The sequence below is a fragment of the Tachysurus vachellii genome, chromosome 10, assembly GCF_030014155.1.
Source record: "Tachysurus vachellii isolate PV-2020 chromosome 10, HZAU_Pvac_v1, whole genome shotgun sequence".
Lineage (NCBI taxonomy): Eukaryota > Metazoa > Chordata > Actinopteri > Siluriformes > Bagridae > Tachysurus > Tachysurus vachellii.
Window position 1 is genome coordinate 13,933,124 of NC_083469.1, and position 23,068 is coordinate 13,956,191.

Here is a 23,068-nt window from a genome sequence, read left to right on the forward strand (position 1 = left end):
GATAAAGCAAAACAATTTTTTGGTCTGGAATGTGGTCCACAGCGACAAGGTAAGTGTATTATCCTGCCGGTTACAGCGTACGCAGCAGACTCTAACCTGTTTCCACAAGACAGCATTCTTCATGTACGTTATTGTAATATTGAACCAAAGAGCCTATTCGATAGTCTATTTTCAAAGACAAAAGTCTCTTAAACTAAAGCGGCTCGCAGACGGCTGTGGCCAAAGAGGCTCATCAAATCTATATTTCATTAATTTCTTAGAGAACAATTCCTGTTCATTGTGTCGATTTTCACAGGCTCCTGTCTTATCTGCCACAGAAAATGTAAAAATTCAACAAAAAAAAAAAAGATTGGACTGGAAACTATAAATGAATCCTGGTCATAGGGGATTGATAAAGCATAAATGAAGTAATTTTCTTGCAGGTTGTGGCCGAGTGGGATTTGCAAGGTGACGGATGACGATGACGGAAAACGCAACCTGCGTTGTTTCTAATTACTTTCTAAGCAAGCAACAAATTCCATCAAACACAGACTTTTTTCGAGACGCTACTTGTGGCAAGAGCTGCAGCTAATATAAACAATACATTTCATGCATTATTCATGCGTCTATATTCCTTCCTATTAGTGGTGTGTTGCGACCATGTTGAGGCAGATAGCTTGATTGAGGGGAGGGGAGTGGAGAAGAGGGTGGCTGTGGCACTCTCATGGGCCCGGGGCTATCTGCTGATTGACTGGGCACTGATCCCAACGCTGCTGACCGCCAGCCTGAGAGATAGACATGCAGCCATTTCTGCTTGCCTGCAGCAGGACAACATGTCCACCCTTCATAGCGGGGCTGCTGCCAACACAAAACCGAGGGTCACTGGAGAAACCGAGAGAGATACCATATGGTTTTTTAGAGTGGTAGTATTCTGGGATGCTGTCTTCCAAAGATCCTGGGTGCTCATGCATGACTCTGGGTCAAGAAGCAAAATTTCACCTTCCTCTTCTGGCCTGGATGCCGCCTGCCAAAATCATCAGCACCTCAACAGGCGAGTAATGCAGAGAGAGAAAGAGAGAGAGAGAGAGAGAGAGAGAGAGAGAGAGAGAGAGCGAGAGAGAGAGAGAGAGAGAAATCCCCTGTACTCGCAGCCATCATCACACCTGCTTATTATAGATATTAGAGAATAAAACGGGTGACCGAAAACTGTTAGTCATGCGTTGAGATGGCAATAGCTAAATGCTTCACGCATGAATCGCTCCCTTTTTTCGAGCGGGTGCAGACGCCTCTCGACCCCGCCTCTCGACCCTGGCTCTATCGCCCCACTTTCAACCCATCGCTAAATGCTAAAAATCCATTGGTTTCGATATGAAGCCCTTTGTGACAGCATCAGAATGGCTGATTAGCTGAGTGGGGGCTAGCGATGGGAATGAAATGGTGTGATTAAATTGGATGATTAGGGGAGTCATTTGTGTCCTGCGAGGGGGAAGAGCAGCGGCAAACAAGGATGAGGGCAGAGGCCTTGGTGACCTTCCTCTGAAATCTTAACAGCTCTCGCACTTCACTGAGACATCACGTGGCCCGATGCAGAGTGCAAGGCCGCTATGCGTGTTTGATTTTCTCTGACACGAATCGGCGTGTGGCTCACGGTGGCTAAAGCGCAGAGGGGGTCGGAAATCCACCAGGCTTCTCCTTGTGTATCGCAGTCCAGACGACGCGAGGGGGTGGGTATTTATCCTAAAATTATATAAGTGCTGTGACGTTTTAAAAGCCTGATATCAAAAATATCAGAGAAATATCTTTGACATTTTGATTCATGTGATGTTATAAAGCTTTAAGACAACTCGGGTTTAATTATAAAACATATTACTGCTGCTTAAAGTCAAGCCAATTAAATTTGATTGGATACTGTTTTTATTCAAGGAGCTCTTTTCATGTCATCGTAATTTACTGTCAAAGCAGCCGGAATATTGGAAACTAAATTATTTACTACAGCCCATAAGCCAATAATGCTCCATTTGTCTCCTACTGAGAGGGACTAGACTAACAAGATTATTAAGGACATTACTTGTAATAGTGGATGCCCTTCACTTTATTTGAGGCTCACGCTGTGCTTTCAGACGCTCAGCTTCAAAGAGTGCCACTCTGTTCTGAGAGCAGTCTGTCAGCCGGACAGGTTCACTGAATACACACACACACACACACACATATACAGTACACACACACACACACACATACACACACACACACACACACACACACACACACACACACACACACACACACACACACACACACACACACACACACACACACACACACACACACACACATTATTTGCTGCTCACACCCTGTCCAAAGGAGACCTCAGATCATTTTAGGACTACATGGAGAATGCATATATAATAATATCATAAACATTCTTCCTGTTTGTGTTCTTCTTCAGTTCTTCATATTTTTGTATGAGAGATCAGTAGGCTCCTTCTCTGCAGCGTACAGTGCTCAGTAAAGACACGGTGATTTGTAATACTTTGTAAAGATATTATCTACAGCCGAATACAAGTTCAGGCAAAGAGCTGAAAAGAGCTTCAATATTCATTTCAGCTGTCTTTCTGATTTATTTCTCTATTATTGGGCCATTTGCAAAAGGACTAATTACCGGGCCAGAGCTGACATCCATATAGCACAAGTCTAGCAGGTCAATGAGAATAAAAGCAGTTAGCCATACATCATCAGCGAGCACGTCGATGCGCTGGGAAACAATGATCCTATTCTTGTGCTGTCAGTTTTGCACGAAGAAAATGTAGGCCTACGTCGAGGTGAACGCACACAAAGAGTCACGCACACGCAAAACACGCTGCTTCACGCACAAACACACTGCAGGACCCACAAACACAATCACAAACAAGGCTACTGGGAATGTGAAGGCACCCTGGAGGGTCGTCTCGCTGCCAACCCTGGCTCTGTTGTCTCCATTCAAAAGAGAAATAGGCCATTAAAAGCATAGTTGCACACAAGTGCTCCGTACGCTCAGCTCACAATTAAGACTCGCACAACCTAGCTGGGTTTGTATGGCCCAAACAAAATCTTGCACAATAAAGGGCCTAATTTAATAAGGAAATTACAGGCCTTTTACACCGTGCCACTGTAGCATGTCTGTGTTTTCCGTACGAGGGTAATCTATTCGTGAGCAAAGTATGTACACTATTCACTGTTATTAAAACACATTGTTCAACAACAATGCTTCCTCCGGCTGTTTCTGTCGGGCCGAGAAAAAAGAGAAGGTGTGCAAGTAATTGTTTCCATGGCAATTATTACTTTCTTTGGTGTGCATTGGAAAATAAAGAAAATAAGGCAAACATGCCCAGAGCCTCCTCGTAGCCAAAAGCAATTTCCTCTTCTAAATTTAGTTATGCAGAGCCTATGGGCATCATCAGCATTTAGTAATTAGTTTTATAATTACTGCTGTTTTGCTCACTGTCATTCAATTTTTCTTACAGGACGACTGGGGAATGAAACATCTCACACTCACAGCTGGGCAATTTACCATCCATTTATACAGTTAGACATACCAGGGAGGCTTTTTTCTTTTCTTACCCAAGATGCTCTGCTTCTCTGCATCTTTCCAAGTCCAGGTTGCAGAGACGAAAATAAATAAATAAATAAATAAATACAGTATAAGCTTTTTCAGCGTTCTGAGAGTCTATTGTGATGCAAACGCTATTAATTCCCTCATTACCATTAACAATGAGAGTGGCACGCTGGGCACCTGGAGAGATCAGTTTAATCAATGCCGTGTTTGATGCCAACCTGCTCCACCAAAGCCAGCCGCCCTTCAGAAGAGGCATCCAGGAATAAAGAGCAAGTGCTCTGTCAGTCTGCTGTGATGGTCAAAAGCCTTAATGAGCTCACCCTGTTGACTGTGTTTGATGTGTTGATATGTCGTTAAATGAGAGGCGTGAGGGTTGCACTCAGGTGCACAGGAGCGCGGAGGTAAACACGTATGTTGCGGTGCCGGACGCATGCGTGGCACTAAATGCCGAGCGCCAGGTCCAGGGGACATTAGAAGACCTAATGAGTGGAAGGAGGGAGGGGATGGGAATGAAATGAAGGTCTGATGCTGCTTCAAGGTCCCTTTGGACTTTATTGATGAAATTATGCTAATTGGGACAAGTACATGAACATTTGGCTGCAGTTCCATTCCTTTAGCCTTGCTAATGCATGAAAGGGAAAAAAAAGAGCAGGCACAAATTTTTATGAGTGACAAAACTATAAAGAAAATTCATTGCGCTGGACAGAATGTAAAACTTTCAGGGACACTTAATAATATTGTTGCTGATAAAAGCATTTTCAGAAGAAATACCTTTACCTTATACCACAGAGAACACTTGAATCTTGTAGACCATAACATTCTAATATGTTATGTTTCATCTAGAAACACTTTATTCGCACAGACCTGGATGTTCCTCTTTGTCTAACCCAAGCCTGCAAATAAAAAAGTATTGGTACTTAATAGAAGGAGTCTCCAGTGTCAGTGCTTCAGTGCTTCAGAACAATGTTTTACACTTTGCAGTTTCTCACTAACATGACAAGTTTGTTTGTTTTTTTCTTCACCACATTTGATTTTTTTTTGTTTTGTTTTTTTTGTCATTTACTTCAAAAAGAAAAAAAGATGAAGAAACGACTCCTCGCAGTCGCTATAACGTAAGTGATAACAGGACTCTGTCTTACAGATGATCCAAAGCATTAAATGTTATTCTAAATGTCCTTGTCATTAGAATGGTAACAGCTTCATTCCTAGCTGTCATATGAGAAGACTTGATCTCCACAGGATGTCATGTGCTGTTACTGCAAAGTAATGTGTCTTTGCTGTGGTTTCACACTACACCTTATAACAGCACACCCTGTCGTGTTTAATTCCTTATATAATAAACACATCTGAGGAAAAGAAGAAGGTCTTCAACAGACTGGTGCATCCATGCAGTTATAATTAGGAGAGATTTTAGAAAGGGATTTAACAAAGGCTTTCCCCTGCTCAGCTAATACAGACTGAACCCTAAATCTCCAGCATTAATGTAAGCTAATTAGTGCTTTCAGTCATTGGTGCTTTAAAATCATTCTGAAATCACATGTATAGCTGGACAGATCTGGTGAGTTTGGAGCTCAATTTGTGTCCAATCATAAATCACTCATTTTTAAACATACGGATCTGAGAGCCGTGTGCTATCCTGCGTCAACAAGGATCTGACGTAGTAATGGAAAGGATCTAGGAGAAGGCTTGACTATAGGCATGAGCCACGTGAATGGAGGCAGGAGCGTATAGTTTTATGGAGTGTGTGCATGTGGGTGTGAGCACGTGCCTGGTGAAGTGTGGCATTTTGGTGACTGCTCTCTGCTCTGCATGCATGAATAATGAATGCACAGGTGGTGGAGGGGGTCAGGAGGCCCGCGCCAGCCTCCAAACAACAGAAAGGTCATGCTTGTTTGTGCAGTGTCCTTCAACAGATGTGAAACGCTCCTGACAGAGACTAGCAAATTTTGGTTAAAACACTCCAGAAAAAAAAAAATTAGTTGATGGGTCAATTACCGTAAAGGTCAACAGGCGCGAAGAGGAGAGGCAGCACGCTCGCAGGAGTTATGATAATAAATCAACACTTGAGAAGTGGAGGTCAAATTCTTTTAGTTCAGATGCCAGTAATATAGGGAGCTTTTATTACCGATAAGGGCCGGCAATCTCTGCTTTGTCACCTTTGTTTTGTATTCAAGAGAAGAGGGCTTCATTTTAATGATGTTTGGCGACTGTGAAAAACCATCAGCGCAGTACAAATGCCAGCTCCAACCTATTCTTTATTCCTATAGAAGCGAGAATAAAAGAGAATGTTGATTTTTCTTTAAGCAAAGAGCCGTTCCTTGCGAGCAGGGAGATCTGCCAAACACAGCTGCAGCAAGATTTCCCTAAAGGTTACAATCATCAGTTATTAGGATGAAATGCCTTACAAGGAGTCAGTTTGGGTTTTTTCCTCAGTGCATCTGGTGTAATAACAGTCGCGTGGCCTACCGCCGCAGCTCCGCATGTACAGTCACGGGCAAATTGATTGAGGGACTGGACTGCCAAATGAACTGGGGACTTCATGCATCAGAAACAATATCATTTTCTTCCAGCTCTCCTTGAGTCAGGTGCACCGGTGATCCGGAGCAGAAATGGGCCTTGCCCTCGACGCCACTCCACCTGATGCAATAATGCACCATATGCTTGTATTAGCATGCTCCGTGCTGATCGAAACGCGTCACGCTCTTTTATCCTGCCTTTAGCGAGCCGAAGAGAGGGAACGCTCCCTGCCTCTGACAGTCAAGGAAACGTAGTCACTCCAGTCAAATAATAAACACAGGTCGGTGGGCTCGGAAGCCACGTCAGAGCACAGAGTATCCATTAACTTGAGTGACTCAGGGCAACACAACAGGAATCGATAGCAGCCTCTGTTGGAAATGTAGTGCAAATAAAATGGAGCCAGCTCCTGATTCAATAACAAGTGCTGCTATATCAATGAGACGGAAGGACACAAAGCCTCTTTTATATCGCACCTTCCTAAAGATTTGTTAAATCACGTACACTAGCGAGCAATTAATACATCTCTTCTACCACAGTCATTTTTTTTTTTTTGCCTGGTGTAGATTTTCATGGTGCAAAATAGAACAGTTCCCCAAACTTGCTAGAGTGTTGCAAACTAAATGATTGTGTATATACATTTTCTCATGAAAATTTATGCAGTTTTTCAAAGAGAGACAACAATGATGCCATCTGTTGTGTGCTGGCCAGAATACACAGAATGCTGCCGCCTTTAAAACGTGTGCAATTTCTCCAGTCCCTATGGCCATTTTCACTTCTGCAGTTATTCCACTTCCCCTAACTGATTCTCATTTGTAGAGGAAAGCAGACGCCAGTATAAAACATTCAAAGATATTAAATTAAGCCTCCTACTAGTACATTAAAAAAGATTGTTTAAATTATGTGTGACTATCTTCAGCACTTTTGTCTATAAACAGGTACAAAAACCTGCCTACTATCACACACAAAAAAAACTCTTTTTGTAAATTTCCATTAAGCCAAACTATTTTGTATCACCTGAGCTTTAGCATTAGTTCATTAAAGGGCTCCATTATTCATCTGGTCGTTACTCCAACAACGAATCCATAGTTACTGTTAAATCTATAGACTATTTCAGTATAGTACCATTTACAACTAATTAGGCTTCCATGAAGCATGACAAACACTCTCTCTCACCTCATATACCCTCCACAACAAATTCTGACCTGCGTCAGGTTTTAGTGCCAAGTGGATGCATTAACTGCGTTTATTTATCATTTTTTGTTTGCCGTTCCTCTTCCCTTTGGATATTATGGTCTTTGCTATGAATATGTGTCTGTAGAGAGCTGCAGTGCAAACATTTCACAAGCACATTCCAGGAGAAGAGAAGAGGAGAGGAGAGGAGAGGAGAGAAGAGAAGAGAAGAGAAGAGAAGAGAAGAGAAGAGAAGAGGAGAGGAGAGAAGAGAAGAGGAGAGCAGAGAAGAGCAGAGGAGAGAAGAGAAGAGGAGAGCAGAGGAGAGCAGAGCAGAGAAGAGAAGAGAAGAGAAGAGAAGAGAAGAGAAGAGAAGAGAAGAGAAGAGAAGAGAAGAGGAGAGGAGAGGAGAGAAGAGAAGAGAAGAGAAGAGAAGAGAAGAGAAGAGAAGAGAAGAGAAGAGGAGAGGAGAGGAGAGGAGAGGTGAGCAGAGAAGATGAGAGGAGAGGAGAGGAGAGGAGGGGAAAGCAGAGAAGAGAAGAGAAGAGAAGAGAAGAGAAGAGAAGAGGAGAGGAGAGCAGAGGAGAGAAGAGAAGAGAAGAGAAGAGAAGAGAAGAGAAGAGAAGAGAAGAGAAGAGAAGAGGAGAGGAGAGCAGAGGAGAGAAGAGAAGAGAAGAGAAGAGAAGAGAAGAGAAGAGAAGAGGAGAGCAGAGGAGAGAAAAGAAGAGAAGAGAAGAGAAGAGAAGAGAAGAGGAGAGGAGAGAAGAGGAGAGAAGAGAAGAGAAGAGAAGAGAAGAGAAGAGAAGAGAAGAGGAGAGGAGAGAAGAGAAGAGGAGAGCAGAGAAGAGCAGAGGAGAGAAGAGAAGAGGAGAGCAGAGGAGAGCAGAGCAGAGAAGAGAAGAGGAGAGGAGAGCAGAGGAGAGAAGAGAAGAGAAGAGAAGAGAAGAGAAGAGAAGAGAAGAGGAGAGGAGAGGAGAGGAGAGGTGAGCAGAGAAGATGAGAGGAGAGGAGAGGAGAGGAGGGGAAAGCAGAGAAGAGAAGAGAAGAGAAGAGAAGAGAAGAGAAGAGAAGAGAAGAGAAGAGAAGAGGAGAGGAGAGGAGAGAAGAGAAGAGGAGAGCAGAGAAGAGCAGAGGAGAGAAGAGAAGAGGAGAGCAGAGGAGAGCAGAGCAGAGAAGAGAAGAGAATAGAAGAGAAGAGGAGAGCAGAGGAGAGAAGAGAAGAGAAGAGAAGAGAAGAGAAGAGAAGAGGAGAGGAGAGCAGAGGAGAGAAGAGAAGAGAAGAGAAGAGAAGAGAAGAGAAGAGGAGAGCAGAGGAGAGAAAAGAAGAGAAGAGAAGAGAAGAGAAGAGAAGAGAAGAGAAGAGGAGAGGAGAGAAGAGGAGAGAAGAGAAGAGAAGAGAAGAGAAGAGCAGAGGAGAGGAGAGGAGAGGAGAGAAGAGGAGAGGAGAGGTGAGAAGAGGAGAGAAGAGAAGAGAAGAGAAGAGAAGAGAAGAGAAGAGCAGAGGAGAGAAGAGAAGAGAAAAGGAGAGAAGAGAAGAGCAGAGGAGAGGAGAGAAGATGAAAGGAAAGCAGAAGAGAGGAGAGGAGAGGAGAGGAGAGGAGAGGAGGGGATAGGGGAGGAGAGGAGAGGAGAGGAGAGACAGATTTTAGGAGAGTGTGTGACCCCTGACCTTTGACTGAGGTGTTGGGTGGCGGTCCTTCGATGCGCAGGTTCCATGGCGGGTCGCCCTGGTTGGCGAAGTCCCTCATCTTCAGGTAGCTGATGGTCAGGCGGATGATGGAGGCTTTGTCCAGCTGGCTGGTGATGGCACCTGGCAGTGGCAGCATCTTGGCCAACTCGTAGAACTCAAAGTTCTCCTTCCCTCTGCGTGAGCGTGCTGCATCACGAGACTTCTCCTTCCTCAGAGCCTGCAACCTGACACACAGCAGCACGAATTAGGAAAGCAAGCAGAATAAATACTAAAGCCTGAAGAACCTTAGAGACATTTTAACCAAGCTGAAAAACATTTAGCCTTCAATCCATATGGAAATGGGGGTTAATGGAATCGACTAAACCTTAAAAACAAAACCTAAAACCATCAGAAGGTTTTGAGTAAATTGTTGATTTCATTAAATAATGTACACATTTTGTTTAGTGTAGCATTTCTTTTGTAGGTCCTGTGTAGCAGAAGAGTTTTCTTTTTTATGATGACAAATCAGACAGATTTCTTGGTCTTTCTTCTGTACTCTTTCCTCCTTGTAAAATGCAATCAACAAAATAACACAACACAAGGATATAAGCTGCAGCTGATAGTTTAATAACAGCAGCTACATGAAATGTCTGATCCAGGTCTTGGAATGATGTACAGCTTTCTGCTATCAAAATGAAGCGATTATTTCTTTCATTTACTGCTCATTCATTTCATCCAGAGGATAATTTATCACCAGGTGGCTAAAGCCTTAATCCCACATTCACCTCTCTGCTTGGCATCCTTCTCTCCCTGAATGATGCCCTAAAAACAGTCAGTTCTACAAAAAAGTCATAGAATCAGTTATTTACATCTATATTAAAAGCTGAACGTACAGATGACGAGTAGAGCTTCTAAAGTTCCTGGAGTGTGGGATCTGTGTCGTGCTTCACAAACACTACATTACTCTCATCACCTAGTGTAAGTGAGTCTTTATCAATAACACCTGACAAATCGAATAACATTCTTCATCACATCACATCACACACACACACAAGCTCAACTGTGACATTTCACATAGACAGACAGACAGACAGAAATATAGATAGATAGATAGATAGATAGATAGATAGACAGACAGACAGACAGACAGACAGACCTCTTTAATCCTGGGGGTGAAACTGAACATTAAATATTCATATTTATATGTTTCCTATGTAGGAGTATGTAGGAGTGTCCAGTGTCAGCTCTACTATTTACAGACAGAGGTAAATAATAATTTGTGTAAAAAAAGCTGTGGGGTTATAGAGCAATAAAACAAGGGACATGCTGTTATGGGAAAATCATCATCTGGGAGTTGTTTGCATTCCTCCAGTTCTCACTGGCAGCATTACACCAAGCCGCTGTTGATTATTTTCCTATACCAGCACACCCTGTCGTGATTTATTCCTTACTTCCTCTATATATTACAGTTAACTTTCACTTCTGGGTGGAATTAGCGAGCCTTATCAACAGAAGACGGGTCGAAGTGGCCTATAGGCAGCAGGCTGTTACAGAGCAGCTAAAATTGCACTCGTACTGACTTTCTTCTGGTCCAGAGGGAGACTTTGGCTCAATTGATTTACTCGTCGGAATCCAGAAGTGGGTCGAAGTTGTGATTAGCTCGGGCCTGAGATCTCACGAGGCGGTTCTCCAACCAATTTTATATTGCTGTCTTTTTTTTTCCTTTTCCAGAAAGCTATGCAGCAGACCAGAGATCTTCTTCTTTTCCATCAGAAAAAAATTATATATAAATAGACAAATAAATAAATAAATAAATAAACAAATAACAGATCACATTTTCTGGACAGTTTGGGCTTTAATATGTAAACTAGAACATGAAATAAGGAAATAAGCTTCAACAATTTGTTCGACTGCAAAGCACAAGATTTATTTCCAGATCTGGAGATTGCTCTGTGCTCCACAGTACAGTCAGATTCCTTCATTTGAGATTTATTTATGCATTTTGTTAAAACTTTTTTTTGTTTTGTTTTTAGTATTGACTCCTTGGCAACTCATAGAAAAAAAAGCCAGGAAAAAAAAATATATCCCTCTTATGTGAGCCAAGACCTTTTTATTTGAAAGCCATATAAATCTCTGGCATTTAAAGAGTAAGTAACTGCGTGCAACCTGTGACGCTCCAATAATAATGTAATGTACAGAGTGCATGTTTTTGTTCAGAGATTTGCGAGACTATGTGGGTTCGTTCTCCTGATTTATGTGATTTTCAATCAAACAACTCGGAACAGCCAGTTTCATACTTCCAATGTGTAACTGCCCACTCTCGGTGGCGTTCATCATCTCCAGCCATTCTGAATTAAGTCTGCAATAAATCAGCCCGGATCCCCAGCGTTCCCCACCGGCCAGCACTTAGATTAATTTTTTAGCACCACAAATGCAAAATTGGTTCGAGCAAACGCTGAAAGGTGGAGTGGTGGGGAGCAGATAGGGGAGAGAAAGAACATCCCGCAAGGTGAAGAATGGCTGTTAGTGGAGAAAAATGATCAAATATTGTTCATATCTGTAATCTCAGCAGATAACAAAAACACAAAAACTGAGATGAAATGCCGCAAATATAAACACACAGAGCAACACAGAGAGTGTTTGGCTGTTTTTTTTTTTTTTTTTTGCAGGCTCGGCTCTATATTGAATATGCAAATACTGTCCTCAGAAGCAGCCTTGAATTCTACGACTCTTCTCTGCCCTTTGGCCATTCATTCACAATGTATGCAATTTTCAGTGAAAACTCACTAAGCAACACTGCACACACTTTACAACACCGCTGACGAATCCTTTTGTTAACGTTATACACACAGATGTCCAGTCTGTGTTAATTTTCAGAACAAAAAAAAAGTTTATCTGGAAATTTATTAGGATGGTTTTACCAGCAAATATAGACACACACACACACATCCTACGGCCTTACATCCCGGTGGCAGATTGCTATTCTCCATCTTTTCGACCGCTCTGGCACAAAAAGGAAAACACCATTTGATGGTCTGCTGCTCAGACAATATATAAAGCTAGTTGTAATGGTTGTTTGGAGGCAAAGTGCAACAGAGCAGCAGAATTTCATTTGTTCCGCAAACTTGGAAAGCATTATGTTGTCCTGCCCAAATATTTCTTGAAGCGCCGAGGTTATGTGACCTTCACCCCCCCGACATATTTGTCACGTTTTACAAGAGTAAATGCAACAAATATGAAATGACTTTATGGTGAAATTTACCCACTGCCTCACAATGACTTTTTAAGTACCTTTCTAAGGAAAAAGATGAGGCAGCCTCGAAGTGTGGATAGAACGCTGAGTGATCCATAGAGAGTCTGGTGCAGACTGCCAAAAGTATCGAACACTGACTCAGCCTACATGGATTATAGCTTAATCCAGACAGATTTACAGCATAGTTGACTAAAGTAAGCAAGGACTAAAGCACAATGTGGCATGCTGTTAAAGGAAAGTAAGCAACTGAGTGGTCTGCTGTATTAATTATAGCAGCTATAAATAAATAATTCTCTTTTTTTTCATTCTCTTGTTCAGAGAATGTAGCTTGTCATATTTCAGACAAACCCAAAGACCAAGTAATTTGTTCTTAAGACCTTCTTCATATGGAAAAAATCCTTCCATAAATGTTCCATGTTCATACAGAAATAGAGGTTTACCGAAGTTTATGCTTCTTTGTAAAATAACATTAGTCCACATGTCTGTTTGTTAGATTGTTTGTTTTTTAGGTTCATACTATGTGCATCTTCATCTGAAGGAGTTATCACTGTCGAAACAAAAAGATAGAAGGAAGTGCAGTAATATAAATCTGCAATTAATCTGAAGTCTAGCCAGAATTTCCATCAGAAAAAGAAAAACAGGAGAAAGAACAAAGTCATCAACTGATTTTGAGAAAGATGTGTTTGGAAGGTTTTTTTTTAAAAAAAGCTTTATAAATACAAAACAGGAGGGTTGGTGGCATATGGACCTCTAAACTATCTAAACTCCTGAGGCGACTGCTGAGGAAATGAAGGATAGTAAGAGCTTCCATATGACTATTTATTAGAGAAAGACATGTAACTTTCTCATTTTCCAGCCAAAAAGAATTCAGCATTTTATAAAACACTGTTTTTATTTAAATACATTTTATTAAAAAGCTAAGTATGCTGTGGCGGCAGGAGATCTCACATCTCACACACAACCACACTGGCTTATTTACCAAATGAGCTAATCACCCCGGTGCATTCCAATTCGGAGAACATGTGGGGGGAAAATCCGCTGAAAGTTGTGCAAATGATCATTTAGGATCGCTGTAATTGCCTTCATCAGTGGTGGAAAAAAACAGCCAGACAAGAAATGTCACTCTAGATTATCTTCCTGCCTCCTGAAGCAATAGATGACACCAATGATCAGAGACTAAATGCCAAAACCAATCAATTCCTTTTGTGTCTTCTCTCCTTGCTGCAGCAGAACAGGCCACCGTATAGGTTATTCTCCTAATTAAACTAAATGTTATCCCTATGGTAACTTCATTAATATTCCTATCGACTTAGTTACACATATGTCATGCTAGTGGTCACCACTGTAGAAAATGATTAGGAGAAAAACAGAAAGAAAAATAGCCTGTAACGTGCGCTTTGTTTTATTATTCTTCTGAAGTCACACGCGGGTCAAAATGTGTTTACAGTCAGGGAAACGTATAGACGGGTGCAAAAGTCAAAACAGTACTATAAGCCTGGCCTGTGGCTATATTGAATATTACCCTTTCAGCATACTGAAGCAGGGAAATCTATTGTTCAGCTTTACTCTGTAAGCTCTGAAGGCACACTAATGCTCTTCAAGGCCTGTGTTTACTCTTCTATTATTCGCTAGCCTGGCTGTGCTGCTGCTCAGGATGTACACTAGCCTCATTAGGTATGAATGCTAGTCTGAAGTGACCTCATTCACCACAGAAGTGAGAGGAAGTGTGTGTGCTGATCACCCTGAATAACACCTGAACATGATCTACAATAAAAAATGAAACATTTTAATGATGTTTATTACCAAAGGAGATCTAAAAATCACTTTATTAAGGATAGTGTTTAAGCAAAGACATGTACAAATGTTTACTTGAACCCTTTTTGTTAGAATCCTATATTTGTGCACTATGTACTGTGTAGTATACAATATACACACTAATATTTAATAATAATAAGTAATATTTTGTGTATTTGTCCTGTAGTGTTGCACATGATGCATTTTATGTGGCTTGGACAACTTACTTCAAGTCCTTAGCTCTGTGTTGTTTTATGTAGCTTTATGTTGTTCTATGTAGCATCATTGTTTCACTTCACTATGTACTGCGCCAGCTTTGTACGGTTGAAATCACAGTAAAGGCTCCTTGATTCGACTCTTGACTTGACACCTGCATAGACCTATCACGGCAACTGAAATAAACCTATATGAACTTTAATGCTTATGTGTCATGTAAAGAAGTATTTGGGATTGGTGACATCATTTTAAGTGAAAAAAATCAGGGGAAAAAAAATGGGGACCGGAGAAAAAACTGAATGAGGCGTCCATCCGTGTTCTGTACTGCTCATCCTGCACATGGTTTCAGAGAGGTGGGACTCGAGGGCATAAGCTGGGGGACGCTCTGGACAGGATGCCAACCATCACAGGACACAATTGCACACACTTACACACTATAGACGATTAAAAGATTTCAATCAGCCTACATCATATGTCTTTAGATTTGGGGAGGAAACCAGAGGAAACCCCTAAAGCACAGGGAGAACATGTGAACTCAACACATACACAGGGAAGAGACAGTAATCGAACCCCCAAACTCCAAGTTGATGCCAAAAGGTAATACAACATAACAAATGTAACAGATGTTGCATTTAACAAATGCAAAACAAAAAGATTCAAATCCATACTAGTCGTTATTCTCACATTAATCACTGCTCCACACAAGCATAACTCACACAACTGTCTGAATATGTCACAAGCACGGGGATAAAAGACCCAAATACAGGATAGCTTAAAAGAAAAACAGGTTTTAATAACTTAAAAAACATGAAACATGGACACCGACTCGAGACACGACACCAAGACAAAACAAAACAAAGGATTCTGCACTGCACAAGGCAACGCGGCTTAACTAAATACTAATACTAATTAATCAGACACGGGTTAGCAGAGGCAGGGAGTTAGAGACAAGGGTCGGGGCAGATACGTGAACACAGAACATAAACAAATGCATGTGGCCAAAGTCCTGAGTCCTGACAGAATATCATTTCATTATACGTTTATTTTTAAATAAAACTCACTTTTTATAGCTAGTATCACAAAATATCAACGTTACAACGACGTCCAAACTTATGAATAAAAAAGAAAAGAAATAATTTTTTTTTTTATTAAAACCGTGTTTATGACCTCATCGAAAAGCTTTTTTTTATAGTGTAATGACCGTCATTGACTATAACAGTGTTATACAGTCACTCTACAGGCCTTTCACGTCACACTTATTAACACTAAGTAAATAGTCTTTTAGAATCTTTTCAAAATGTTTGTTTTTTCCAATTGGAACCCTTTCTTGGCAAGCTATCACGTTATTTCTATTATAGCAGAAGTACACTGAGCTGCAGCATCGGTTGTCATGTGGTTCGAATGCAAGTCAGCCTGAAAAAATCCCCTAAAACCAGGTAATGTTCAGTGAAACTTTTAAATGCTTTATAGAGGAGATATCTGTGTGCTCATCATAATATGTGTATTAAGAACAACACAAAATGTTTAGCGAATAAAACACATCATACATTACTCTCATTTGTTTAAACACACGACTCCGAATGTATTTATTAGTCATCGCTACACACACACACACCCACACACCCAGAAAGTCAGTTCTTTTGCTTTACATACATTTAATTCACCTTCTCACATAAGAATGAAAGCAAACAATAAGCAAAAGGAGGCTGAATGAGCGTCGGCTCTGTGTTGTTGTTCAGTCTCTCGCTGTGGGGCTGAGGCTATTAAAAGCAAAACCTGCTGAAACACAATGGGGGTAAAATAAAGATGAGGAAAGGGAGGAGAACGAGGAGCCTTAATCAGCCTGCCTGTGGTATATATTGATTATGACTACAATCATGAGGTCAATTTGAAAAATAACAGCAACACATTATGCAAAAGCCCTGTTGGTGGTGAATAATCCTTCTTTATGGCTGGAAAATATCCCTATTTTACCATCTCTCTCTCACTCTCTCTCTCTCACTCTCTCTCACTCTCTCTCTCTCACTCTCTCTCTCTCTCTCTCTCTCTCTGGTGCTCTGGTGTTGTAAACTCAGCTGAAGGCTCTCCAGAAGGCCACATTGGGAATAAATTGTCCTCTTGTCTTCCCCAATAGTTTAGTGGCATATACTCTCCAACAGCTCTGAATACAATTTACTGAATGCTTACACATAGCAGGCTCTCCTGGCTAAAAGCAATTTTGTGTCTCTTTTGTTTTGGTGAAGAGCTTAGAAAAATAGGAAAGCCTCAGCTGTACACTTGGAAAGGTGGCTGAAATTAATGTTACACCGTTTATTATATCCACATTGTAGAAGAGAAGAGACAGCAGAGGCAATTGGTACCACGTGCATCCCAACGCCAGGCACAAATTCAGTAATAACAAACAAATGATGTCTAGAACTCTTACTAACATCATGTCATGACCGTAAAACCTCTTCTGCTTCCTAACCTTCGCGCTGTCCTTCAGCAAAGTGAAGAATCGTCTGGCGACTTTTTAAATCCCACATGCTTTCTTGTTATCGGAGAAGAGAAATATGACTATGCACACACTGCTCGTAATGAGATCCAAGCGACTGTGCTGTCTGGACAAGAGATTGGTGACTTTCCAAATAATAACCTTCATGCATAAAAAAGTACCCAGACACAAACCTGCTATGTGACCATGTCTAAAATGTAACAAGACCTACTGATGCAGTGTGCAGAAGCAGGACGGTATCCGGTCATGTCTGAGTCAACTGTCAGCGCAGAATGTTGCCTACTGAGATAACTCCATGTGCTGGATCGTTACGTAGATTATTTGCTGTTCTACGTGTCGTAATAAGCATGTTTGTCAGCAGCCAGTCAGAAGAATTAAAGCGTTGCTATGCTGGAATGGAGGAAATTTATTAAAAGGAGTTATGTGTAATTATTTTTACTTCAATGATTCATTTAATCCAGACTAATGAGGAAACAGGCAACAACTGGATGTATATATAGTTGTCTTTGTCACCTGCCACATGCTGTTTGTTTACCGTCATATCTATAAGCGTACTGTCTTCCAAGATACTCATGGGACTACACAGGCAGCAAGGTATCAGGGGACATTTCTTTTTCGTTTTTTTTTTTGCCTATTAAGAGAGAATATGGCTCACTAAAGCAAACATGTATGGAGCTATGAGGAACAATACATCCTGCACCTGCCCAGCAAATATTATTCTACAATTTCTCTATAATCAGATCTTCCTCTGCTATAAGACCACACTGTGATTCAGGAGAAAGGAGTACGTACAGTAGTTTATGCTTACCGACCTCCGAGCTGGAGTATTTACCACAAACACGTATCTGCTTACTGATTATTGTGTCACATGGTGTTAGTGTAGCTCTGGTCTGCAGTGCATGTCTGATCAGATATAATGTCTCAATGACTTCTGAAGGCTGTAGAGGTGTGCGTGGTGTCTCTGAACCTGTAGTGTGTGCGATTGGCTGTTAAGAGCATCGAGGCGAGCAGATTGGCCAGACAAAAGAGAGGCTGTCAGATGAAAAGGTCACTGTGGTACATGTACAAAGTGAAAGTGATGTCAGAGCTTCAGAGAAGGAGAAATCTGTCAAATCGTGACCTTACAGTGGCCGTACACAGAGTGGACCAAATAAAGAAATGGCCAGGAAAATATGGGTCATATCTTTAAATGCCTTAAATCAAGTGTATTCCATTGCACTGTTACTGACAATTAGAGAACTATAGATACTTAATACTGACCTGCTAGACTAGAATCAGACAGTGAACTTATTTCCGGTGACATATTGTATGCCGAGTTATATTTGGTTTATTGATAGAAAGCAAGCTTGGTTTATGAGGATTTCAGTAACAGATTAATATCAAGCATCAGACAATACTGAGAGATCTGAAATCACCATCAGGGTCCTGAGTGGTGTGGAAAAAAAAAATTGTTCTGAGGTTTTCTAGCTGTGTCCTGGCTTGGATACAAATTCTCTTCCCTGTTAGTCATACTGACAATAGCTAATTGTTGGCATCTGCGAGCTCATATACGCGTAAGAGGAGATAGATAGAAGACATATAGAACTGGTGCCCTAAGTGCATCAGTGCAGCAGTGTTTTTTTGTCATTAAGGACTAAAGATAAATAGCTTGTTGTCTAAGCAGTAGACAGCAAGTCTGAAATGAAAGGAGAAAAGAAAAACTTGCAACACGTTGTGTAAAAAATATGACCTCACTGAGTGAGAAAACAAATCTTTAAACTTAAAGTACACAGGGAAAAAAGCCAATAACAGTGTCTTGAGGTCTCTTTTACTCTACATTCTACATCTGGACACATTTTTCTTCGGAGGAAGTCAGAATGCCAGCTCCCAACTGCTCGATATCATAGCAAGGTTGTTCTTTTTGAGAAATGGTCCAATCTCCCTCTAGGAATTGTTTCAAATGTATCTAGCAGTTTGCCTAGGAAGAGTGAAACTGCTCCAAAGACAAAACTCAGTCCAGGTTTTATTACGGAAAAATCCATATAGCGCTTCCTATTTCCCCAAAGGAGATGCTGTTTCCACACCCATACACCACACAAACACCCCAGCTGAAACACACAGTACAACACATGCACCTTTTACTGCTCTGTTCTGCTCTATTCTACAGATTTTGGGGGTTGGATCCAGACTCAGCATCATTTCACCTGGTGTCTTCATTAGTAGATTTTCACATGTAGGATCACTTGTAGGATTCTTAAATTAAGCCCTAAATCATTTGCTTTTAAAAGGTCAGAGCTTAAAATGCTGAGGAAAAAACACAGGAAAATTTGAAATCAGGATACTTGGAATATATTTAGCTGTTTTCCTCAGCATGGCTCTATATGAATTTCCTCTATAAGACTGTCACATTAGGCTGCTAGCTATCATATATCTCACTTCTGTAATGTCACAGTGTATAGAGACAGAAGACGAAAAAAAACAAACAACATTAACAATGTAACATGCCCAAGCAAGTCGATTAGTGTAAAGCACTGGCATGTGTTTGTGTCATACGCTAGGTGGATGTGAGTCCTCGTTCGTGTGTTCAGAGGGAGAGTTTGTCAGTACTGATGTCCTGTCAGTGTGTAATTATGAGCCCGGTGGAGAGCCGAGGCAGCGGCGTGCTTCTGTGGAGCTCTGCAGCACACCAAATCCCGTTAGCCGTGAATAAACCCATTGGGGGCGGCACAGGTAAGCCAGACGCAATGCGATTACATGGCGAGAGTGATGCCTGAAAAGCCGAATTGCTAACACAAACCACCCCCTCCCTTTGTGTTTTAGCAGTAAAGAAGAGTAGTGTGCCAAATCTGGTTTACTGCCTCTCACCTAAGGCATCAAGCCAACAGAGGCTGGACAAGCATTACACGCCGGGATATAATAGGGCATCTGTTAATACAAGGAGGCCGTGAATATCCATCAAAATACCTAAACAACACTTTATAGGAAGCAGAAACTGCTTTGCATGGAACAGGTTCTGCTTAATCCCACTTTTCGACACTTTGCCTATAGCTCAGACTCTATCTTAGAGGGATGGGAGAATCTGAATCTTAAAGGTCGTAATCTGATTGGCTCTCTGCATACACACACTTTTATTCAGCAGTTCACAAACTTTTGAACCATGACACAAAGTGCTGTTGTAAACAAGATTTAATCAGTTGATTGTTGTTTGGCCGTTTACAATGTCAGCCAAAAAGCCTCTTTTGGTGAAAGTAGGTGGTTCTTGGCTACATTTAGTGATAAACGAATTAGAAAACGAGGACGAGCTCAGCTCTGATGCAATGTTCAATTACTCACTCCACACCTCCAGGCTGTGTGTATTGACGGACTACACGGGTCTCCAAATCTTTCCCCAGGCACCAAGTTAAAGAGAAACAGACAGAAAGGACTAAGTCCAGGCTGGAAATGTTCCAAGAGACTAATAACCGAACACAACCAACAACTCAGCCGCAATGGTTTGGAACATGACACAAGCTCCCTGTACAGTCTTCCCTCTTGAAGATTAGACACATTAAATAGATCCCACACCCTCAGAGAGGCTTCACACTTCACTCAGCGGCTTGTAAAGCTGCCCTCAGCACACCACAACTAGGCCAGGGGTACAGCTGCAGCAAAACCCATGACAAAGGCAGTGCCACGAAGAGCCGATTTGACGTGACTAGGCTTGACTTGAGGTGCTGCAGCGTCTTCAGTATCAATTTAGTTGCATAGCACTTTTAACAGTTCACATTGTCTCAAAGCAGCTTTACAGAAGTATAGAAACAGAAGAGAAAAAAAATAAATATAATAATAAAAATAATGATAATAATAATAATAATAATAATAATAATAATAAAAAGAATAATAAAAATAATAAATAAATACATACATAAATAAATACATGCATTTAAAGTTTAAAATTTATTTTACAATATTAATTTCAAATTTAAAATACTATATATCTATCCCTTATGAGCAAGCTGGAGGCGACGCAGCAAGGAAAAACTCCCTGAGACGATATGAGAAAGAAACCTTGAGAGGAACCAGACTCAGAAGGGAACCCATCCTCATTTGGGTAAAAACATCCCTTAACGACTATATAACGACTACAGCTCAATCATAAGAAAAGAGAGAAAAATCCATGACAAGCAAAGGTACACTAATCTCTCTCAATCTCTCTCTCTGCTTCTCCATTTCTCATGTTCTCTCTTTGTCCATCTCAGCAGCACCTGCAGTGGGCGGCCTGGCGAAGTGAAACGACTCAGTATTAGCTCCCGAAATTAGCACCACTGGCTCGTTAAAGAGCTGGCACGCTCGGCGGCAGGACAGACACGGTTAATGGCATAAAAGCCTCCATCACCTGGGAGCCACACAATTACTTGAGCCAAGGCTTGCACCCAGCATATCTCCTCCTGTACACCCCCACCCCTTTTCCATAGTCTCTCTCTCTCACTCACACACACACATACACACACACATACACACACACACACACACACACACACACACACCAAATCCTTTAGACAGCTCACTTCTCTTTTCCTGGCCTCTGGCCAAACCAGGAGAAACAGAGAAAAAGATGGTTCTCTCTTTCTTTCTCTCTCTCTCTCTCTCTCTCTCTCTCTTTCTTTCACTCTCTCTCTCTCTTTCTCTCTCTCTCTCTCTCTCTCTCTCTCTATGCCATCCCATCTTGACCGACAGCCACATCTTCCCATGTACAGTACCACCAAATTTGAACCCACTTTAGTTGTACACAAATTCATACAATTACGCCATTTAAAAAAAAGATAATTATATGTTTAATAATTAAAAGATGTGGAGATATTGTGACATGTATGGCATATATGGTAGAAGTTGTGACACATATAATCATTAAGGGAAAAACAGGTCTTTATTCGTTTGATAGAGTCAACCTTCAGAGCTTTTCAAGCAGAAATTTTGACTGGCAACATTTGTGTTTGCTGAGCAGACAGGCTTCATTTAAAAAACATGTGTGACAGCGCTGGTTAAACAGGTTGTGTTCATATAATCATCACAAGAAATGGCCAAATCCATGATAAAGCAGCACGCAATGCAGGCCATAATCTCATGCCATAATCAAACAAAACCCTATTTATGTGCTTCATGTTCACTTCCTATGGTTCTGCAGCATTGTTCAGAAAACAACAGTCATAGGAGTATAAGGAAAGCCCTATGTCTAGTAGAAGGGCATGTTGGGAAACAAACCTCCCACAGTACGAACGCTCTAATTATCCAGCATGGTTTGTTGCAGTAGTGAGACCCATGGAGCAACCATAACCCTGGTGCCCTAATCTTCCCCATGCTAGCGTGCAAAGACCTGGGCACTGTAGCAGGTACAGTGCACCCCACGTCCCACACCAGACAGCGTTGTCCTGATCAAAGCACTGCACAATGGACTCCATGGTGGGTCAGGCACACAGCAACCTGTACGAGACTTCCTTACTCAATAATAAATGAGAGGAACATTTGGAAGTAATTGGCTGTGGAGAGGCACCCGTCTCTCCACCAGGGGAGCTTGTTTGTACAAAGCAACAGAAGCTAAATAATTGATGCTCAATGCAGAGCTTCCCTCAGATTGCCCTGATTTGGAACATGCTCCGAATTCAGGCTGGTGTCCTACTGCTGCTGATGATAATCATTGTTTAGGAAAACAACAAAAGAGTGAAAGGGAGAGGGAGGAAGAGAAACAGGGGGAGTGTTTTATCATCACAGTTTTTCAGCCTGAGCTACAATGACCTGCTCCACAACAACAATAATCATGAAAAATGCACCCTGGACAACTTGTTATTGAAGTTGGCTTGTTTAACGGCTGTTCTTTTTCCAGATTAGGCCTGCCTCTGATGTTCCATATGTCTCGGATATTGCTCCCACCTGCATTTTCTCTCTCTGTGTAGGCAGCGGTCATGGTAAGTTTGCACAGAAGCACTGTGTAAGAATTAACCCTGATACACTGGATCAGAGCATGCTGTGGATTTCTGCTGACGGAAGAACATTTTGCACAAGCACAGATTTTTCGATTTACTATACTTTCACACACTGTTCTTTATTTAGCTGAGTAGCATGTTCGTTTCCCGAGTGTGTGTTTACCTCGTTTTCTGCACGTGTATCGGTGTCCTGGTTCAGGCTTCCGTGATAACGATGTGAGAGACACAGAAATGACGTGAACTCTAATCAGAATTCGTATTGTTAACACGCTGCTGCCACTTTCACTGACCCTACAATATCATATATACTATTATCATACTGCTGCACAGAGGATATTGCTGGCTAAGGAGGAGCTCTACTCTGTACCAGTGCACCGTTATTGCTTTTCTGACCAGTTCAATATCACAGTGATGGGGAGCTATCACTCAAGACAGTCTGAGCTGG

General features: G+C 41.5%; 1 protein-coding gene across 1 annotated transcript in view; it reads right to left on the reverse strand.

Moving 5' to 3' along the window:
* LOC132852464 (neuronal PAS domain-containing protein 3) overlaps positions 1–23,068 on the reverse strand; it is a 220,285-nt gene that overhangs the window by 125,633 nt on the left and 71,584 nt on the right. The window contains exon 3 of the mRNA XM_060879687.1: positions 8,928–9,172. Within this exon, the coding sequence (XP_060735670.1) occupies positions 8,928–9,172 (245 nt within the window). The remainder of the gene's footprint in view (positions 1–8,927; positions 9,173–23,068) is intronic.